Here is a 19,890-nt window from a genome sequence, read left to right on the forward strand (position 1 = left end):
GCCATCCAAGGAATAAATAGTATTTTAAAATATATTAAAATAGAAAATAGCTATTTAAAATGGTTTTATTTTTTGTATGTATTTTCTGATAAAATAAATGCAGCCTTGGTGTGCATAGGAGTTTCTACTTTTTTTCAAAAACATGAATAAATCATACCTACCCAAAACATTTGAACAATAGTCTCTATATTACTAATCTTTAGAGACTTAACGTACATTATTTTTAGTGAAGAAATAACATTTCACCTTTAAACACCAAACTGCATACACATATCTGACTTGGGTGTTATTGCATCAGCCATTTTATACTAATGATAAGATTGTACAAGCAGCGGTCATGCCCTCGGGAGAGGATTGACTCACACACAACTCTCTCTCTCTCTCTCTCTTTCAGAACCATGGACAGCTCTAAGCAAGCATCACGATTGGTTGAGAGACATGAGGGATGCATAAAAAGAGAGAGAGTGTGATGGAGCAAGAGAGAGAGAAGAGATCACCAGGGGACGGAGTAAGCAAGCAGTTAGGGCTGGAGGGAAGGAGATCAGACAGCAAAAAAGAATGTAGAGAGACAGAGAGAAAAAAAGAAGGATAGAGGAAATAGAAGAAAAGACAGATGTTATAGCTGTTCTTTTTGCCCACTGACACCCAAGCTGGTGTGTGTGTGTGTGTGTGTGTGTGCTTGTGACAGCAGCCGCAGCGTCAGCAGCAGTAGAGGGAGGATGGATCAAAGAGATTGTAGGACACCATGCATTTAGCTGCCTAACTTCTCTGCACACACACCACAGCCGGCTAAACAAGAACACGCTTATACTATATGCAGCCCACCCCCCATGTGTGTGTGGGGACAGCGCAGATGAGGCAACCACCAACGGGAGGTGTGGATACTTCCAGAAGTGTTTGGTACGGGGAAAGGACAGCCTTGATGGTCGTAGCCCAGCAGGAGTTGTCGTAGGTGGGGAAGGGTCGGACCGCCGACTGCCACCACCGCCACAACCACCTTCGGTTTACTTCAGAGCTCTGGAAATGCCAAAGATGGACATGTCCTTAATCCTTCTCTTCCTCAAGCCAGTGTGTGTTTCCTCCATGCTGCGTTGCTGTCGCCTGGCTTGTCTGTCAGCTGCAGGGGGATTCAGTATTGTGTGGTGTTGAGAAACGCACACACTGAACACAGCTGGAGTTCGGGAGAATAGATTCACTGAGACTGTGAGTATAATTATGTGGATGTGTGTCCATCCAGATATTTTGCTTTGTCTCATTTCCATCTCATCCTTTTCCTTCTTAGTTCTTCATCATCTGTATGACAGCAAGAGTTAAACTGAGCATCAGCGGATCATATGGGATCCAAAACAGAATATTACCCACAATTCCCAGCTTCAGATTCATTCATGATTTAGCCTCTTTTTTTTTTTTTTTTTTTACATTTGTACAGAATGGCATACATCTTTACACAATTTGGAGTGTTCATGTCTTTTTTTCTGTAGAACATAAATTAAAAATGACCTGTATTTCTGGTCCATACAGTGAAAGTCAATGGGATTCAATGTTGTTAGAACCTCAGTGTTCTTCAGAATATCTTCTCTTCTTAATAAAAGCTAGTCAGGTTTGGAATGACATGAGGATGAGTAAATGACACAGCATTTCCATTTTTTGGGTGAACTATCCCTTTTAATGAGTGTGTGCTGTGTGACAATCCCTACATCCAATTGGTTCTTGGTGTATTCTAGTGATTATCTTGTGTTTCAATGATTCTGCATCTACTCACGTTGGGTGTGTTGTGCAGTTTTAAAAGGCTATTTCTTTTCCTCAGTTATGAATTGGTACTATCAATGTAGTGTGGTGCAGAGGTAACCGTGAATTACAGAGTAATGGAATTAATAAGAAAGCAAAGCTCTACTCACCGGGATCCATTGATGTGGTGCTGTGGTCTCGTTGACCTATTTAATGTGTGTGTGTGTGTGTGTGTGAGAGCACCAGCAAATTGGAAATGTGGCATCTTGCCACCTCATCATTACTCTGACAAAGAGATTTAGTGAGGTTTTATTAAAATACATGCGCAAATGGTGATAGAACATAATTGTGAAATATGATCCATCTGTAGCAACCGTCTACAGAGTAGAGGAGACGATTATCATGTTTCATGCTTTCGGCATTATATGAGACACACACACACACACACACACAAACACACACATGGTGGGGATATCATGCCTGCCATTGTAAAGCAGAACTAATGCATCTTCAGCACAGAACTGGGCTCTCAGCATTCTGCATTATGTCAGCATACTAGAATACTGTTGCCTGGAAACCTAGAGTTCCTTCTCCTCATGCTCCAAACGTTTATAGAATACAGCTGTGTGTCCCTGTGGATGTAAGATTGTGAGGGCATCTACTGTATGGACAGGTGTGTGTGTGTGTGCATGCTCACATGGGTGTGCACTAAAGTGTGTGAGAGATGGGAAATGGAGGAAAAGCAGATGTGTAGGTGGGATTGTGACTAAGGAAGGGAAGGCACCCTAACCCATGCACATACAACCAGTGTTGGGGTAGTTACTCAAAAATGTAATTAGTTACTAGTTACTTCTGTAAATTGTAATGAGATTACTTTACTAGTTACTGCATTTGAAAAGTAACTTCACTACTTCACTTTACTTTACTTTTTTAGGGCCCTATAAAATCTGTTTTTTAATTGTTCTGTGTACATTTTACTTCGTTTCCCCAAAAAGTAATATCGTTACTGTAATCCGTTACTTCGTAACTCGTTACCCCCAACACTGCATACAACTACGTACAGTGTACAGTGTTTGAAAGCATGTTGGAAAAAAATCAGTAGGATGGAATAAGAGCTGTGATTGGCACATACTGTAATGTTGGGCCAGATGTTACCACTGTTTGCATGTAATGCTAAGAAACTGACTGATCTTACTAGTCTCAATCTATATACTTGGTGGACAAAATTGTCCCTAGAAGTTAGATAGATAGACAGACAGACAGACAAACAGATAGATGGACAGATACCTGTAATAATATATTTTTGTGTTCCTCATCATCATTTTAAGTAGCTATGTAAATGTGCCAGCTCTTGCCTTTTCCCAGCAGTGAAACATGCTCTTCAGTGTTAAAGGATAACATATTTATATTTAGTGTGTGTGTGTGTGTGTGTGTGTGTGTGTGTGTGTGTGTGCATACGTCCCACCTGTACCTCCAAAGTTCATTGTTTTTTAATAAAGAGCAAGCTCTCAAGAGGGATGCCAGGACATTGTGTGGGAGACTAAAGTCTTTCTTTCTCGCTCTCTCTCTGTACGTCTTCCGGGCAGTCTCTCTGCTGTGCTGAAGGATGGATTCAGGGGAAGACGAGTGCACCCATTTCCTGCAGTACGCGGAGGACAGTGGTCTGAGGGCGTATGACGAGCTGGTTATCCAAAACGCCTCTGACATCGCCAGGGAGAGCGATCGCGTCCGCAACCACACACAGTGGACATACCTCCAGGAGAAAAACCAGAAGAAGAGACGGCAGGAAGAAGCTATCAAGAGGTACACACACACACACTTATTTAAATGCAAATACTGCACATAATAATGATATTGGTTATTACTTTTGTTCATACAAATTTCTATATCTAAGTAAACAGTGCTTGTCCTGCACTTTTTTTTGCTACCTATTACTTCTAATCGGACTTACATTTTTCACCTGGTAGACAATAAAATAGGCAAAAAATATCCCATACACGAACACTGAAGGATATTTTGTGAACTGTGTGTTCTTCAATAAAGACCATAGTAATTAACGGAATATAAAAAAAAATTATATAATATTAGTTCACATCTTGTTAATATGTGTAGAATAAGTTTAAGTACTTTTAAGTAATCCTAAGGCCTCCTATTTGGACAAGCTCTTAAAAAATGTGAAGTCTAGTTACTATTACTGTCATATTGTGCTCATACCAGATGTTAAAAGCACGGATATATTAACTAGACTGTTTCATTTATTTAGTATGTTATGCTCTTATTGCATTTATGTGCAAAGAGTGCGAGAGAAAGCCAGGGAGATAAAGGTCAATGGTCCTGAGCTCTAAAAGTCAATGAGGCTGAATATTAGAGAGACAAACACAGAGTCAATGAAAACCTTTGGCATTAAGCTGAGTGTGTGTGAGTGACAGAGAGTAATTTAGAACAGACAGTTCTGCCAGTCTAATAAAAGACAGAACAGACTGACAATAAGGGATGCTTTGATTAGTCTAACAGCAGTCCGAGATGTGTGTAATAATATTCTAGTGCATTTGTATTTCCTTTATTGTTATTTTGACTTCTGTGTGTAGCTAAATTTGGAACAGAAATGCTGTATGCAACCCATTTTACTTCAGTAAAGATGCATTTCAGTCAGGATTCAGATTACAGAATGCAGATGAAATGTCATTAATATAACTCATGAAAGAGGATCAAAACACACACACTTATAAACAGTGACAGTAGGAGGGCCTAAAGTCATATCTCCTCAGCCTGGAGATGGAAAAAACACATGGTCTGTCACCATGGAGACAGAGGGGTGAGTTTCTATGGCAACAGTGGGCTTGGCCCTCGTCTCCCTCTCGTCTCTAAATTTAGACTGTTAGCCCCTGAAGACGCATGCATACACTCCCTTAAAACACACACGACAAAAGGCAGGTTTGGATGTGTCACTCAGTTGTTATCACACGCATAGATACACACACTAGAGAAGCCTGGCCAATGGAAAATCTGGACCTGATGACCTTAAAGGGACTACATGATACAATAAATCCTGTTATAACTCACCTCACTCTCATGTATGACTGTGTATACATGTCGATGAGGTTTAAACTGAATTTGAATATGATTGGATTGGGAAATGAATATGAAATTAAAAATCACAAATATTCTATAATACACCAATATTTGTTGCTCTGTATACAGAAATATAATACACAGAGATATAAGTAGGTTTTATAAGTTGTTTTATAACATACTTCAATTAAGGCAAACAAACTTTCTATGTTGTGTTGGTAAAACAGGTTGGTGAATCTCACTAAGAAATGTGCAGGTTATATTTCACCCTGAAAATAATTTGAAAATGATAATAGATTATATTCTACTAGGACTGTTTTTTTTTTTTTTTTTAGATTATTTTTTAGAACATTAGCACAACAATGTTTATGCCTGTACAATTCTTATGTCTTATAAAATAAATAAATAAATAAATAAATAAATAAATAAATAAATAAATAAATAATAATAAAATATTAAATATATATTTTTTATATAAAAAAACTATAACAAATACTATAAAATACAAAATAATGCTAAAACATTAACTTGACAACTATGAAAAATCAGAACACTATTCACATTCAATGAGAATGGTCTTTGTTATACATAACAGTAGGCTAGTGAGAATCGGGGGAGGGGTGAATATGCTCAACTGTCATGAAAATAAGGTCATAATGAAATGTACAGTTTAGAATTCACCATGAAAATGATCTGAAAATAATAAGACGTCTTATTTTGCATAAATAAAATAAAGTACATTTTAAGACCATTAAGCATTTTCTTCAATGCAGCATTGTTTTTAGAACACTAACATAACAATTTTCATGTCATTACTGTAATACAGTAATGAAAATCTTTCTGTCAAGATGCTTTTTCATTTTTGTAAACTCATAAAAATAAATGAATAATAATACAAAAAATACAAATAATATTAAATATCATAAAATGCAAAGAAAAAAAAAAACTTTTGTTCAATTTAAAGTTGAACTTTTGCATTCTACACATGTTTTGCATTACAGTAATAAAGCATTAATTTTTCACATAACATTAGGCTAATGACAGCCGTGAAAGAGGGTCTTGCTTAACTGTCATTAAAATATTCAAAATGCAATGTCTCACTGGTTCTAAAAATCAAAAGCTTCATTTTCATTGTGGTAAATACAATCAATCCATTGATTGATTAATTAATTATTTAACTTTTAATATTGGGATAAAAAAAATAACCTGCACATTTCTTGTCAGTTAGATTCATTCTAGTAGTGTGTGTTTGTGTACATGGTGCATCACAACTGTATAGGAGAAAGAGGAAGTGAAATGTCTAACGCAGCTTTCAGATATTAATGACAATTCATATTCAATAATTTGCCTGGAAATAGTCTTGACATGGTTGCGATAGCAGCAGCCAGAAGCCCTGAAAGCAATTTGGTGTTGAATGAAAACTGCAGTCAATTGTATCGTCTATGCTGACATCAGCCACTATGACCTGATGTCAACATCAACAACAAAACCAAAGGGAAATGCTACAGAAAGGCGGTGTTTGGGGCATTGACATATACGTGAAGGTCAAGGAAAGGCCACTTTGATTAGTGCATTACCTTTGTGGACAGAGTGCACGTGTTAAACTGATTCAGTCACATGAATCCAGAAAGTTATCTCTGGGTGAAAACTCAAGAAAACACAGAGAAAAAAAGGTGAAAGGGTTGAAAAGGTAGACAGAGACTGACAAAAAATATTTAAAAATGATTAAAAGCAATCGCAAGGATGAAAGCTTGAGAGATTGATGATTTAGAGGAGGGCCAATGGGTGTAAACCGCTGGACAGGCAAATAAGTTTATTTACTGAGTTCTGATCAATACAGACAGAAATAACACATCAGTGCTGCACACACACACACACACACGCGCGCGCACACACACACACACACACACACACACACACACACACACACACACACGTATAGACAGCATATACAGAGCAGCTTCAGGCACACCTGCATCTCTCCCTCCACTGAGATTAGTTTGTGTTTGAAACAAACAGATTTAGTACAAAACTGTCAATTCTGTAAGTGGATGCATGTATGTGTGTACAGTATTTCACATTCATAGTAGTGTGTTAAATTAATGCATCCTCTGTATCTAAGTATATATGCAAACACTGCTAACTAAATGTTAGCCACTTTTAGAAATAGTTCACCCAAACATATACATTTTCTGAAAATATCACTCTCAGGCCATCGAAGATGCAGATGAGTTTGTTCATCCAAACGTTTGTAGAAATTTAACATTGCCATCACTTGCTCACCAATGGATCATCTGCAGTGAATGGCTGTCACGAGAATGAGAGTCCAAATATCTGATAAAAACACCACAATAATCCACAAGTAATTCATAATTTAACATCTTGTTACACAAAAATGTGTGTTTGTAAGAAACAAATCTATCACTAAGATGGATTCAAACCATTATGGATAGACAGTCCTCTATTCATAATTTGGTTTCTCCAGCAAAAAAAAAAAGTTATTTTTTTTTAAACTGTTATAAACAAATATGTCAGTGGATTCTGATATGAGAGATCAACAGGACTGGAGGAAGCGTTATTATGGATTATGGACTCGTATGCCAGAAGCGACGGTTTAAAGTTGAAATGACTTGAAGGATTTGTTTATTAGAAATAGACATCTTTTCAATTCACAAGATGTTAACTGATTGACTGGAGTCGTGTAAATTATTATCATACGCCACCCATTCACTGCAGAGGATCCATTGGTGAGTAAGTGGTGTAATGTTAAATTTCTCCAAATCTGTTCTAAAGAAGAAACAAACTCAAAAAGTTAAGTACATTTTCAGCAAAATGTCCTTTTTTGGGTGAACTATTCCTTTATACCCTTTAGCTATGGAAACCCAAGCTTTGCCCTTCTGACTGCTATTCTTATGACCTTTTCTGTCAAGAAAGTGACTTTCCATATCCATCTATTGACTTATATTGAGCTAATGATATTTTATATCTCCTAACCATTAAAACCCTCACACAAACCTTTCAGCATTTTTCATTAAGACATTATTTATAATGTTTATTAAAATATTATCCTTGTGTGGGCCATTAGCTGTTCCCACAATTTAAGTGATTTCAGGATTTACTACCTTTAAGTGGGACATTTGCTACACATAACGCAGGCGAAACCTGACACACACACGCACACACACAGTCACCAAACTAGTCAGCATAAACTAGGCTATGCTGGTCTAAGCAGGTCTTTTCAGCAGGAATAGTAAGCACTACACTTCTATGCTAATGTGAACATCCATCACTTAAGTGATTGAGTCACCATAATGATCTAGTCTCTTAAAGAGCCAGTAAGATGAAAATTCTAAGCTTCCTATCACTGTTTATAAGTCCTGTACATTAGGTTTAAATCCATCCAAGGTTAAAAAACATTGTCATTTTGTCAAAATATCATTTTAAAATTACCTCAATTTTCAGAGATCCCCAAACAGTTCGCGGGAAGCTGTTCAAAAGATTCAGTTTCCTTAAACCCCACCTTTCGGTCTGATTGGTCAACTAACATAACCAGTTTGGATTGGTTGTTCCGAACACACCTCCACGGTTAACTATGCGTTAGCATCTGTTTGGGGTGAATTATGTCTTATTCCTCTCATCGCGAAGCAAACAGTAAAATAAAAAACTTGAACAGTCTCGCTGCTTTTTCTTCTGTGTGGGTGTATTCAAGCCGCGCGCTTCAGTTTGAATATGAATAGTGCGTTCAGCGCGGGGGCGTGGTCACATTGGATATAACGAAGGGAGACATGAAAAACAGACATCGCGTTGTTTTCATATGGATTACTTTATCACAGAATATTTTCGTTAGTTTTAAAGTAGACATGTCAAGCTTTCTATAGATATCTCTCTCATGTCTCTTCGTTGAGTATTCATGGAGTTACACTTCATTTTAATGACGTGTTTGTAAATGAAGATCAGCGCAGAGAAAGCCTGCAGACAGCACACATACTGATAAGACGCTCGGGAGAAAACAGACACATAACTTCATAATCATACTTCAAGTTGTGATTCAGAGATGCTCGTTGCTCTAAATAAAGTTGGTAATGAACCATCTTTTATGGCCAAATGCTTTGAAAATCCCACCTTGTACTCACCGAGATTAGAAAAGCAGTCATCAGTGAAATGTTGTGAACACAACAAAAGGGATTTGTTGTACTGCTCTGGTATTGTGGTGAAAATGAATTTTAGCCATTGGTTCTTCTGATCTTCATTCTTTGGCAGTGAAAATAAAAAAAAAAGGTCTCCTCGACATGATGCTCTCACACCAACCAGAGCGTCTGTGTGTGGGGGGTGGGGCAGGTCAGAGATCCGTTTCTCCCAACACGGTAGGCGGAGATTATTATGCAAAGTGTTCCTAGTGACGTACATATGGGCAAAAGATTTGAAATCTATAACGACTCGTTTCAGCGATTCAGAGTCGACTCCTTACTTTATAAGCCAATAACTTTATAAATCGTGTACTTTTTGGTTTAATTATTTGCACATTGTTTACACTGATGGACAGCTACATCATACACTGTAATACAGGTAATTTTTGATTTCCCATCTGTGTGGCTCTTTAATGAAATGATGACACATTACAGTCCAGGGGGGGAAAGGAGGGATGTGGAGTCTTTTAAGACCGGGAGGTTTTTTTTTTTTTCAGTATTTCTGAAATACAAAATAGTGACAGGTTTACACAGGGGTCTGTAAGATTTTATAAGTGTTATAGAAATCTCTCATGGTCACCAAGGCTGCATTTATTTGATCAAAAATACAGTAAAAACAGTAAGAATTCAAATGAACAGTTTTCTTGATAAATATATTTTCAAATGTAATTTATTCCTGTGATACAAAGCTGGATTTTCAACATCATTACTTCAGTGTCACTTAATCCTACAAAAACCATTGTAATATCCCGATTTTCTGCTCAAAAAAAAAAAAAAACATTTCTCATGATTATCAATGTAGAAAGCCTGCTGCATCTTTTATCAGTACTCTCTGAGAAATAGACATTTCAAAAGAAACTAGAAATCTTTTGTAATATATAAAAGCCTTTACTGTCACCTTTGATCAATTTAACGAACATACGACATACAGTTGGTAAAACGCCATCCTTTAAGACATTGTATGGCTTTTTTTCAACATTTGCTGGTGATTTAGTCTTTCATCCGAAGCCTCAACTGGATTTTCTGTCTTGGACATTACAGTTTTAATTGTTTCATCACATTAATCAGCATACGAAAAAAGTAAAATGAGTGACTGATTGGCCATTTGGTAATATTATTTTCCTCCAAAAATGTCAGAGTGAAAAGAAAAAGGAAAGAAAAAACAATGGCTGGTGACTCAAGACAGTGTGAAGTGTGAGAGGGAAGGAAAAACTGCAGACAATACAAGAAAGACAAGACGGATGACAAAACACATGGATGAAAGGATGCAAGGAGAGAAGCAGAGAGCCGTGTGGAGAGATGAGGGATGCTAGTGAAGCGAGACAGACTCTCAATCATTCTTTATGAAGCACCACAGCACCACACCCTCTGCTCTGATTACATACACACAATATGTGTGTGTGTTTTGTGAGTGGATGAATGGTTACTTAAAACCAACATGAGTAAATCCTGTCTGTTCTTTAGTATGATTAGTTTTCCTCCAACAGTATATGGGGTTCATAGACAGGTGCGAGTGTAATACTTTGTGAAATTCTATCTTCAGGATTGGCGAGGATGTGGCCCGTGTGACAGAAGGAGGGGGTTACGCAGGCAAACACTTTCGTATGGGCTTCATGACGATGCCGGCCCCTCAGGACCGTGTTCCTTCTTCCTGTGGGCCAGGATTCACCGTGCGCTCGCAGTCTCTGCACTCGGTGGGAGGGGGAGAGGAGGAGGAAGGGAGTCCCACCTCGAGAAAACAGCCCCCGCCTAAACCCAGACGAGATCCCAACACCAAACTCAGCACCTCCTCTGAGACCGTTAACACTGTGCTCAGCACTGGGAAGAGCGGGACGGAAACAGAGAAGTGTGACGGTAAATATGTGTGTGCACGCAATACGCAATACACTAATGCTTTTAGCTACTGTATGCAGACTTGATTTTGTGTTTGAAATGTGTCAGAACATAATTCAGAATGCAATGCAAGTATGACTCAAAAAACATGGTAATACCATGGTACTGTAACCCCCCCCCCACCCACCCCCCCCAAAAAAAGATACTTTTGCTACTTTTTTGTTAGTGAGGTGATCACTCTCCTCTCCTGCTCTTTCACTCTCAGTTGATCATATAAGTGACCATAACTGACCCTATAAACCACAGTAATATTGTGAAATACTACAATATAGAATAGCTGTTTTCTATTTTAATACATGTTTTTATTTTATTTTTCTGAAATATCATTATGATTATATATTATATATTAACAGAAAACTGTTGCAGTATTTTAAATGATAATAATCACAAAAAATACCTTTCTGTAAGATATATTAAAATAGAAAAGGGCAGTTTTAAATTGTAATATTTTACAATGATATTTAATAATATTAGCATGATAACTTGAATAGTCAGCTTTAAGAAATTAGATAAAAAAGCTTAAAATATATAAAATACATTTAACATTTTCTTTTTCAATATATTATAAAGAAAGTCAATAAGTTATTTACTCCTATGAGAGTAAAGCTGAGTTTTTAGCACATTATAATCACATTATCCTTTAGAAATCATTCTATTATGCTGATTTGGTGCTCAAGAAAAAAAAAAGTATGATTAATATTGGAGAGATGTAAATGGAGAATAAAACAAGTGCTTCAAGGGGGAGCTGTAACCTAGCCGTGTATTTATAGCTTAATAAAATATATTCAAACCAAATTAATTTACTGTTAGTATTAGTGTAGGCCTACTTTGTTATTATAATTAATACATTACAAAAACACTGTAAAAAAATAAATAATTCACTTCATAAAATGGTCATCTGATCCCACATGTATCATTACATCTACTACTACCATCGCTTGGATTACACCATCACACATCTTTATGTTGAACGTGATTTTTCTCCACTGAGGGAGAGGAAGGCGCAAAATTTGTTTGACAAATACACTATAGCAGTAATATTGTTAAACTGATTGGCAAAAAAAGAGCCAATCAATGATCAGTATAAGTGATCGAGTCATTGCAGCCGCCGCAAAGACCCTTTAAGGCACGTAATTTCGTGCATTCAAGTGCAGCTTTGAATGGGGAAACATTCAAATTAAATTTCCAAAAGTTCGCCAAGCTTATGATTAAATTTCATATTTGAAATCACCAATAAAATCTGACAACAACTGGCTAATAAATGCTATTTCTTTTGGTCAAATAACATAAAAAAAGCTTATTTTTCATGCGCAGTGTGCCTCTCAGAATGCTGAATGTTTCTATAGCAACTGGGACTTTAAGGGCCTTTGATTAATATTAGGGCACTACAGTAGACATGGTGCAAAAATAATCATTTCTGCTGCGAAGAGAAAATGGTAAACAGTCGTTGTTCATTTGAAATCATTTCAGCGTTTATTTTGTTCGAGTATCGGAACCGCTTGTTCTATCTAGTTGTATTGGACTTAATTAATGAATTACCCTCCTTCATCCCCAGCTCCTCCTCTCCTCCAGGCAGGATTCGGCCTTCTGATTCCCCTTTGAATCAGAATAATTTCTAAAATGTGTACATTAAATTATTGAACATTAATGATATCTGCATTACATTTGTGTTGGTTCTTTTCTGTTTGCCCTAGGGGGGGGTTATCATTGCTTTCCCTGCTCTTATCCATGTTAGGCTGCATGAATGTGCAGGTGGTTCTTGCCCAGAACATTACCATACCGCCAATCCAAACTATATGCTAATTGTCAATCATCTTTGACAAAAGTGGTCCTGACAGAATTTGAATTTTTACTATTGTGAAATAATAAAACAACATGCATTTCTTCTATTAAAATAAACACACACACACACACACACACGTACGTCAGACACACGTACGTCACAAGCCTCTAAAAAATGGCATCTCTTATTCTTTCCCTCTACATCACTGTTGTATACAAATCTCCTCTTTTCTGCCATCCCTTTCATGCATGCCTCGTTCACATGGATCATTACACATGCAACACTTCCTTTGAGCTAAACACACACACACACACACACACACACAAATAAATATTATTTCTATATCACAAATGTAAAATCACCAATAATCGGGTTAACATTGCATGCATATTAATAAAAAACACTTGAAACAGATATTGAAAAATGTGCATTCACCTAGAGCTGAAATAAAAAACAAACAAATTGAAAGGTAGATGTCATTAGGTTAATGTAAACATACAGATAAATGCTATAAAAATGCTCCATATTAATTAAGAAATGATCTGAATATTTGCTGTTATTAATTTCTGAATATTTGGATTTAAGTGCACCCACTTAGTGTCTATGACGGTTTGACAGTTATGGTTCTGTCTGAGGCAAGCAATAGCATTACCAAGGTGGCTATCGAGTGGACTGACTTGCTTTGAGAAGGCCCTGATACACACTTAACAGCAACATTGCACACTTGTACACTTGCAATGAGTCAGTGTCAGACAGTGCAGTCTTTGTACATAATGGAAAATGCCTCACAGATAGAAAGGTCACCACACATATATTCACTTTTACAGACGCCTGTAAATATACCCAAGTATCTTTCTAGGAACAGGTGACATCAACTCTTCAACCTCCTCTGACTTGGCAGGAAACTTGAGTTGTGCATTGCATTCACAACATGCACACAAAGATGTAAAACCCTGTTCCACTTTGAATTAAAGTCAGAGCAAATCATGTATACACTCTCAGAAAAAAGGTACAACATTTCTGCTGGGCGCATGCCTTTCAAAACCTACTAATATGTACACCTTAGGGGTAAATGAGATGTACCTTTTAGCTTTTTATACCTTGCAAATTACATATTTCTAATACAAGCTTAAAACAAAATGTGCTGGTCTAGGCTGTTTAATAATATACACTGAACAAATGTCTCAGAGTCCTTTAATATTCCACGCACACACACACACACACACACACACACACACACACACATTTCCACGCACATTAGTCTTCCTTTAACCCTTAACTTGATCTTTACTTATCTCACTCAGAGAGCTGAGCTCATTTAAAGTGCTTTTCTTTCAAATCCAAAGCAGAAGCACACATTACAACATATCTAATCCCACTCCAACACTTGACCTCATTTTACAATGTTGCAACCTCATTTAAGTACATTAACCCTAAAAACATCAACGGGCTCTTTGCAGTGAAATTTGAAATGCAGCCAACCTCACTGTACTATATCCAGCAAATCAAACCTTTTATTGTATTCAACTTCCAACACATACAATATACAACCCCATTTTCTATTCATTTTTAAAGAGCATTATTCTCACCAAAGCTGAATTTATTTGATCAAATATATATCAAATATAAATATTTTAAAATTTGATTTATTCCTGTCATGGAAAAGCTGCATTTTCAGCATCATTACTCCAGTGTTCAGTATCACATGATCCTTCAGAAATCATATGCTGATTTGATGTTCAGGAAACATTTCTTATTTTTATCAGCATTTAAAACAGTTTTTTTTTTTTGTGGAAATTGTGATACATATTTTACAGGATTATATGATAAAGTTATAGCACTAATGCAATAGACAGTTTTTGATTAATTGAAGGCATCCTTGCTGAATAAAAGTATACATTTCTTAAAAAATAAATACATTAAGTGTTCAAGAATATATTCAATAGAATATACACACATGCACGCACACACAAATTTATTTTGTAATGCTTTATCCAAAACGGCTTAAAGTTATATTAAATGGAACACCCTACCACTTCAAACACATATGTGACCCTGGACCGTCTTAAGTTGCCGGGGTTTATTTTTAGCGATAGCCAAAAAAAAAAAAAAAAAAAAAAATATCATGTTCCATTTAGATATTTAGTACATTTCCTATCGTAAATATAGCTAGCTAGGAATTCATTTGGACAAATTCAGAGGCGATTTTCTCAGCATTTAGATTTTTTTGCTCCCTCAGTTTCCAGATTTTCAAATAGTTGTATCTCGGCCAAATATGGTCCGATCCTAATAAACCATACATTAATGGAAAGCTTATATACATACATATACATCTCAATTTTGAAAAATATACACTTAAGACTGGTTCTGTGGTCCAGGGTCACAAATAAACCTCTTTCTGACAATCTGTTCTGCTTTCAGATCATACCCTGAGTATATATTTCAAATCATATAGGATCCTCAAAGACCTGCCCAATTTTTTCAGAACCTTCTGAATTTATACATTCATGCTATAGAAACAGAATTGCTTTTCTACTCTTAATGTGGTACAAAGATAGTATCAGATTGTAAAACCATGGTAATGACTGGCTACCATGCTAAATTACCATACTATGCATAAGGTACTTCAAAGTCTACTAGGGAATTATCATGCTAAATGTCCAAAAATATGGATTAACCATAATACATGTACAAAATTAGGGTAATACCATGTTCTTTACATACATTTGTTCATAGCCCACTTTTTCCTCGATATGACTCCTCTTACAAAAAAGCTATGGTGGGACGATGGTACACTGATGCTACATAATCATAATCATGCTATGTTAACACAAAAGTGCTTTAATTCAACCAAAACCACGGGATTACAACTGCATATGTCCAGAAAACACTATAGAAAATCTGTTCTCCAACTTTTCTTTATTCTTTACTTTCTGCTTTTACTGTTTATTTTTACTGGTACCATGGTACTTTGATATTTACCATAGTACTGATTGACTACTATGCTCACATACCATGATATGTAGGTACTTCAAAGAATACAGCTTAATTAGTATGGTAAATGTGCAAAAACAAAACATGGAATAACCATGGTACATGTACAAAACCATGGTTCTTTAAATATATTTCCTCCATATGATTCCTCTAACAAAAATACTATGGTACCATGGTATACTGATAGTATCAGATGGTAACCATGGTACTTTCATATATAGCATATGATTAATATATTTATATTTACATGGTACTTCAAAACTATCAAGAACATGGAATTACTATGGTACATGTCCAAAAAAACCATGGAAATGCTGTAGCACCATATTTAAAAAAATATTACAACCCTCTTTGTTCCTCCATCTGATCCCTATGATCTTTCTAAGCATATGTGTGACAGTTTGTTTGTGTATGTTAGTGTGTGTGTTATTCTTTGTGTGGCTTACTGTCAAGAGAACACTTATGTCGTATATATATAGAGCATGCAAAACCTCATCATCATAAATCAGGAGCTGTGTTTTCATGAAATGTGGCATGTGGTGTCCCTAGGCGTATATCTGTGTTGTATATCTCATTTGTGGGGTAGATTTCACCTCTAATTTAGAGGGAGATCAATATAAATGCATTATCGTACACTTAGAAACACAGATACATATCTGTATTAAATTATATCTTCTATGGGAAACAACATCACAAGACTCTTTCTGCTTTAAAGAGAGAGTGAGGGACAGAGACAGAGAGATTGAGAGACAGACAGAGAGAGAGAGAGCGAGAGAGAGAGATGGATATGCTGTGCTGTGAGTGGAAGGTACATCATGCACCTGCTGTCCTCTTGAACACAGTGCCCTATATTTTCCTGTGTCACTGTCATCAAATTCACATACAACACACACACACACACACTCTCTCTCTCTCTCTCTCTCTCTCTCTCTCTCTCTCTCTCTCTCACACACACACACACACACACACACACACGCACACACACACACACAGAGACATTTGTCCACACTCCAGCGTTTCCTGCAGGATTCTGCTTTTGAAACGGGGCACTTGTGCCAACCATGAAGAGGCCTAACAATTTGCTAAACTATAGCAGTACCACTTTTGTGAAAGTTCTGTGAAGTTCTGGATTATCACTTTGACTTTGTAAATGGCTGTCAGTGTGAATATATATATATATATAATAATAATAATAATAATAATAATAATAATTATTATTATTATTAAAATCTTATGATACTTGTCTATGCACTGAGCAGCATGCTGCAGTTCTTTGGTCTCTTAATAAAAGCATCTTGTAAGAATTTTTTTTATTTTTTATTATTATTTTAAATACCAAACATACCAAAGTATTTTCCATTTACAAAACTGTATTTTATTTCATTTTATCTTATTTTATTTGTCAGTCTTTATATTTGATTCTTCAGTGTGAACACCTATGTAGTGTTGGGGTGCAGTAATTATAATCAACTAAATGTAAAAATAATAGAAGTATATAGGAGGTTCTTACAAGGTATACAAGTTTGTGTTTATGTGTGTAAAATTGTCCTCATTCCGTCACTTGGGTGAGGTGCTGTGATCTCTCTCTGAGACTTTTTCTGAATTATAAGTGAAATTATATTGTCATTCTTGATGATTTTTCATCTGTGAATCACAAAGCTCCCCCACAAAGCTGATATAAATCCCTGTCATGTCCTTTACATAACAAAAACACATCCATGCACACACACACACAAAGGGACCTAGAGTCTCTAGAGAATGACGTAATTATAGCTTCAGCCAGCTTTACAGGAGATTAAAAATTAGCATACATTCCATGCTGTCCCATTAACTATTACTTGATCTTGCTGCTGGCAAGAGACACGCTAATAGACACAAATACAAGCGCACACATCGCCCTGCCATTGCTGGAAGCAACGGGTCAGTCAAGTTGCCCTTCACTGAGCTCAGCTGACAAATGACATAAAGATGGAGAATGAGCGAGTGAGTAAACACGAGGGGGAGGGAGGAAAAGAAATTGAAACAGTCGCTTTCCGCTGAAATGATTAGTCAGGATGAAATTCGTTCATGAAGTTAAAATGACCTAGTTTTCTCTACTCTAGATCTTTCTCTCCGCCCTCTAGTGTGTGTAGAAAACCGACCATTTGTGCCTGTTTGATTATTCCATGAACTCTTCCCAACACATTCAGAAAGCAAAGCCTAGCACCTCTAGCTGACATCACCAGTTACTGGCAATAATAGGCCAGTATGTCTGTTATAATTTAATACAAAAATATGTAAATGACAATACATTTATTTATATTTATTTATTTTAAATACATACAGTATACACAAACATACATACAGGTGCATCTCAATAAATTAGAATGTCATGGAAAAGTTTATTTATTTCAGTAATTCAACTCAATTGGTGAAACTTGTGTATTAAATAAATTAAATGCACACAGACTGAAGTAGTTTAAGTCTTTGGTTCTTTTAATTGTGATGATTTTGGCACAAATTTAACAAAAACCCACCAATTCACTGTCTCAACAAGAATACTTCATAAGACCAATAAAAAAATAAAATAAAATAAAAAACACTAAGTGAATCGTTGGCCTTCTGGGAAGTATGTTAATTTACTGTACATGTACTCAATACTTGGTAGGGGATCATTTTGCTTTAATTACTGCCTCATTTCAGTGTGGCATGGAGGTGATCAGTTTGTGGCACGGCTGAGGTGGTCTGGAAGCCCAGGTTTCTTTGACGGTGGCCTTCAGCTCATCTGCATTTTTTTGGTCTCTTGTTTCTCATTTTCCTCTTGACAATACCTCATAGATTCTCTCTGGGGTCCAGGTCTGGTGAGTTTGCTGGCCAGTCAAGCACACCAACACCACGGTCATTTAACCAACTTTTGGTGCTTTTGGTGTGGACAGGAGCCAAATCCTGCTGGAAAATGAAATCAGCGTCTTAAAAAAGCTGGTCAGCAGAAGGGAGCATTAAGTGCTCCAAGATTTCTTGGTAAATGGGTGCAGTGACTTTGGTTTTGGTTTTCAAAAAACACAATGGACAAACACCACCAGATGACATTGCACCCAATATCATCACAGACTGTAGAAACTTAAGACTGGACTTCAAGCAACTTGGGCTATGAGCTTCTCCACTCTTCCACCAGACTCCATGACCTTGGTTTCCAGATGAAATACAAAACTTGCTCTCATCTGAAAAGAGGACTTTGGACCACTGGGTAACAGTCCAGTTTTTCTGCTCCTTAGCCCAGGTAAGACACCTCTGACATTGTCTGTGGTTAAGGAGAGGCTTAACAAGAGGAATATGACAACTATAGCCAAATTCCTGGACACATCTGTATTCCCCAGCCTCAGTCCATTCCTTGTTAAGTTAACTCAAATTCTTGAATCTATTTTGCTCAACAATCCTCATAAGGCTGCAGTTCTCTCGGTTGGTTGTGCATCTCTTTTTTCCACACTTTTTTCTTCCACTCAACTTTCTGTTAACATGCTTGGATACAGCACTCTGTGAACAGCCAGCTTCTTTGGCAATGAATATTTGTGGCTTACCCTCCTTGTGAAGGGTGTCAATGATTGTCTTCTGGAAAACTGTAAGGTCAACAGTCTTCCATGATTGTGTAGCCTAGTGAACCAAACTGAGAAACCATTCTGAAGGCTCAGGAAACCTTTGCAGGTGTTTTGAGTTGATTAGCTGATTGGCACGTCACCATATTCTAATTTGTTGAGATAGGGAATTGGTGGGTTTTTGTTAAATGTGAACCAAAATCATCACAATTAAAATAACCAAAGACTTAAACTACTTCAGTCTGTGTGCATTTCACAAATCAAGCTGAATTACTAAAATAATAGAATTTTTCCATGACATTCTAATTTATTGAGGTGCACCTGTATAGATATATATATATATATATATATATATATATATATATATATATATATATATATATATATATATATCCTATTATACCCACACACACAAACAAAATAAAGTCAACTTCTTCAGGTAAGCCCTACTCAGTGCAATGAGAGATGAGATCAGTAAATGAGAACACACCGAGCGTAGCCTGCTTTTCTCGTTTCTCAGCACTGTTAGCTCAACTGTGTATAATTAATCCTGTCTCAAGCAGAGTGTTAAACTCTATTCTCATTAAAAAGTCCTTAGAGAAGCCTATTAACTCACTTCATAACCGCACACATTCAGGATTAGTGACTGTACTGAGAGGGC

At 36.6% G+C, this 19,890-nt stretch overlaps 1 protein-coding gene across 1 annotated transcript in view; it reads left to right on the top strand.

The window, feature by feature from the left end:
* Window positions 1–420: 420 nt before the first annotated feature.
* Window positions 421–19,890, top strand: part of LOC128028968 (neuronal tyrosine-phosphorylated phosphoinositide-3-kinase adapter 2-like) — a 31,877-nt gene continuing 12,407 nt past the window's right edge. The window contains exons 1-3 of the mRNA XM_052616380.1: window positions 421–1,203; window positions 3,315–3,531; window positions 10,531–10,841. Coding sequence (XP_052472340.1) covers window positions 3,335–3,531; window positions 10,531–10,841 — 508 coding nt within the window. The 5' untranslated portion in view covers window positions 421–1,203; window positions 3,315–3,334. The remainder of the gene's footprint in view (window positions 1,204–3,314; window positions 3,532–10,530; window positions 10,842–19,890) is intronic.

Source organism: Carassius gibelio, chromosome A15 (genome assembly GCF_023724105.1).
Source record: "Carassius gibelio isolate Cgi1373 ecotype wild population from Czech Republic chromosome A15, carGib1.2-hapl.c, whole genome shotgun sequence".
NCBI classification, from domain to species: domain Eukaryota; kingdom Metazoa; phylum Chordata; class Actinopteri; order Cypriniformes; family Cyprinidae; genus Carassius; species Carassius gibelio.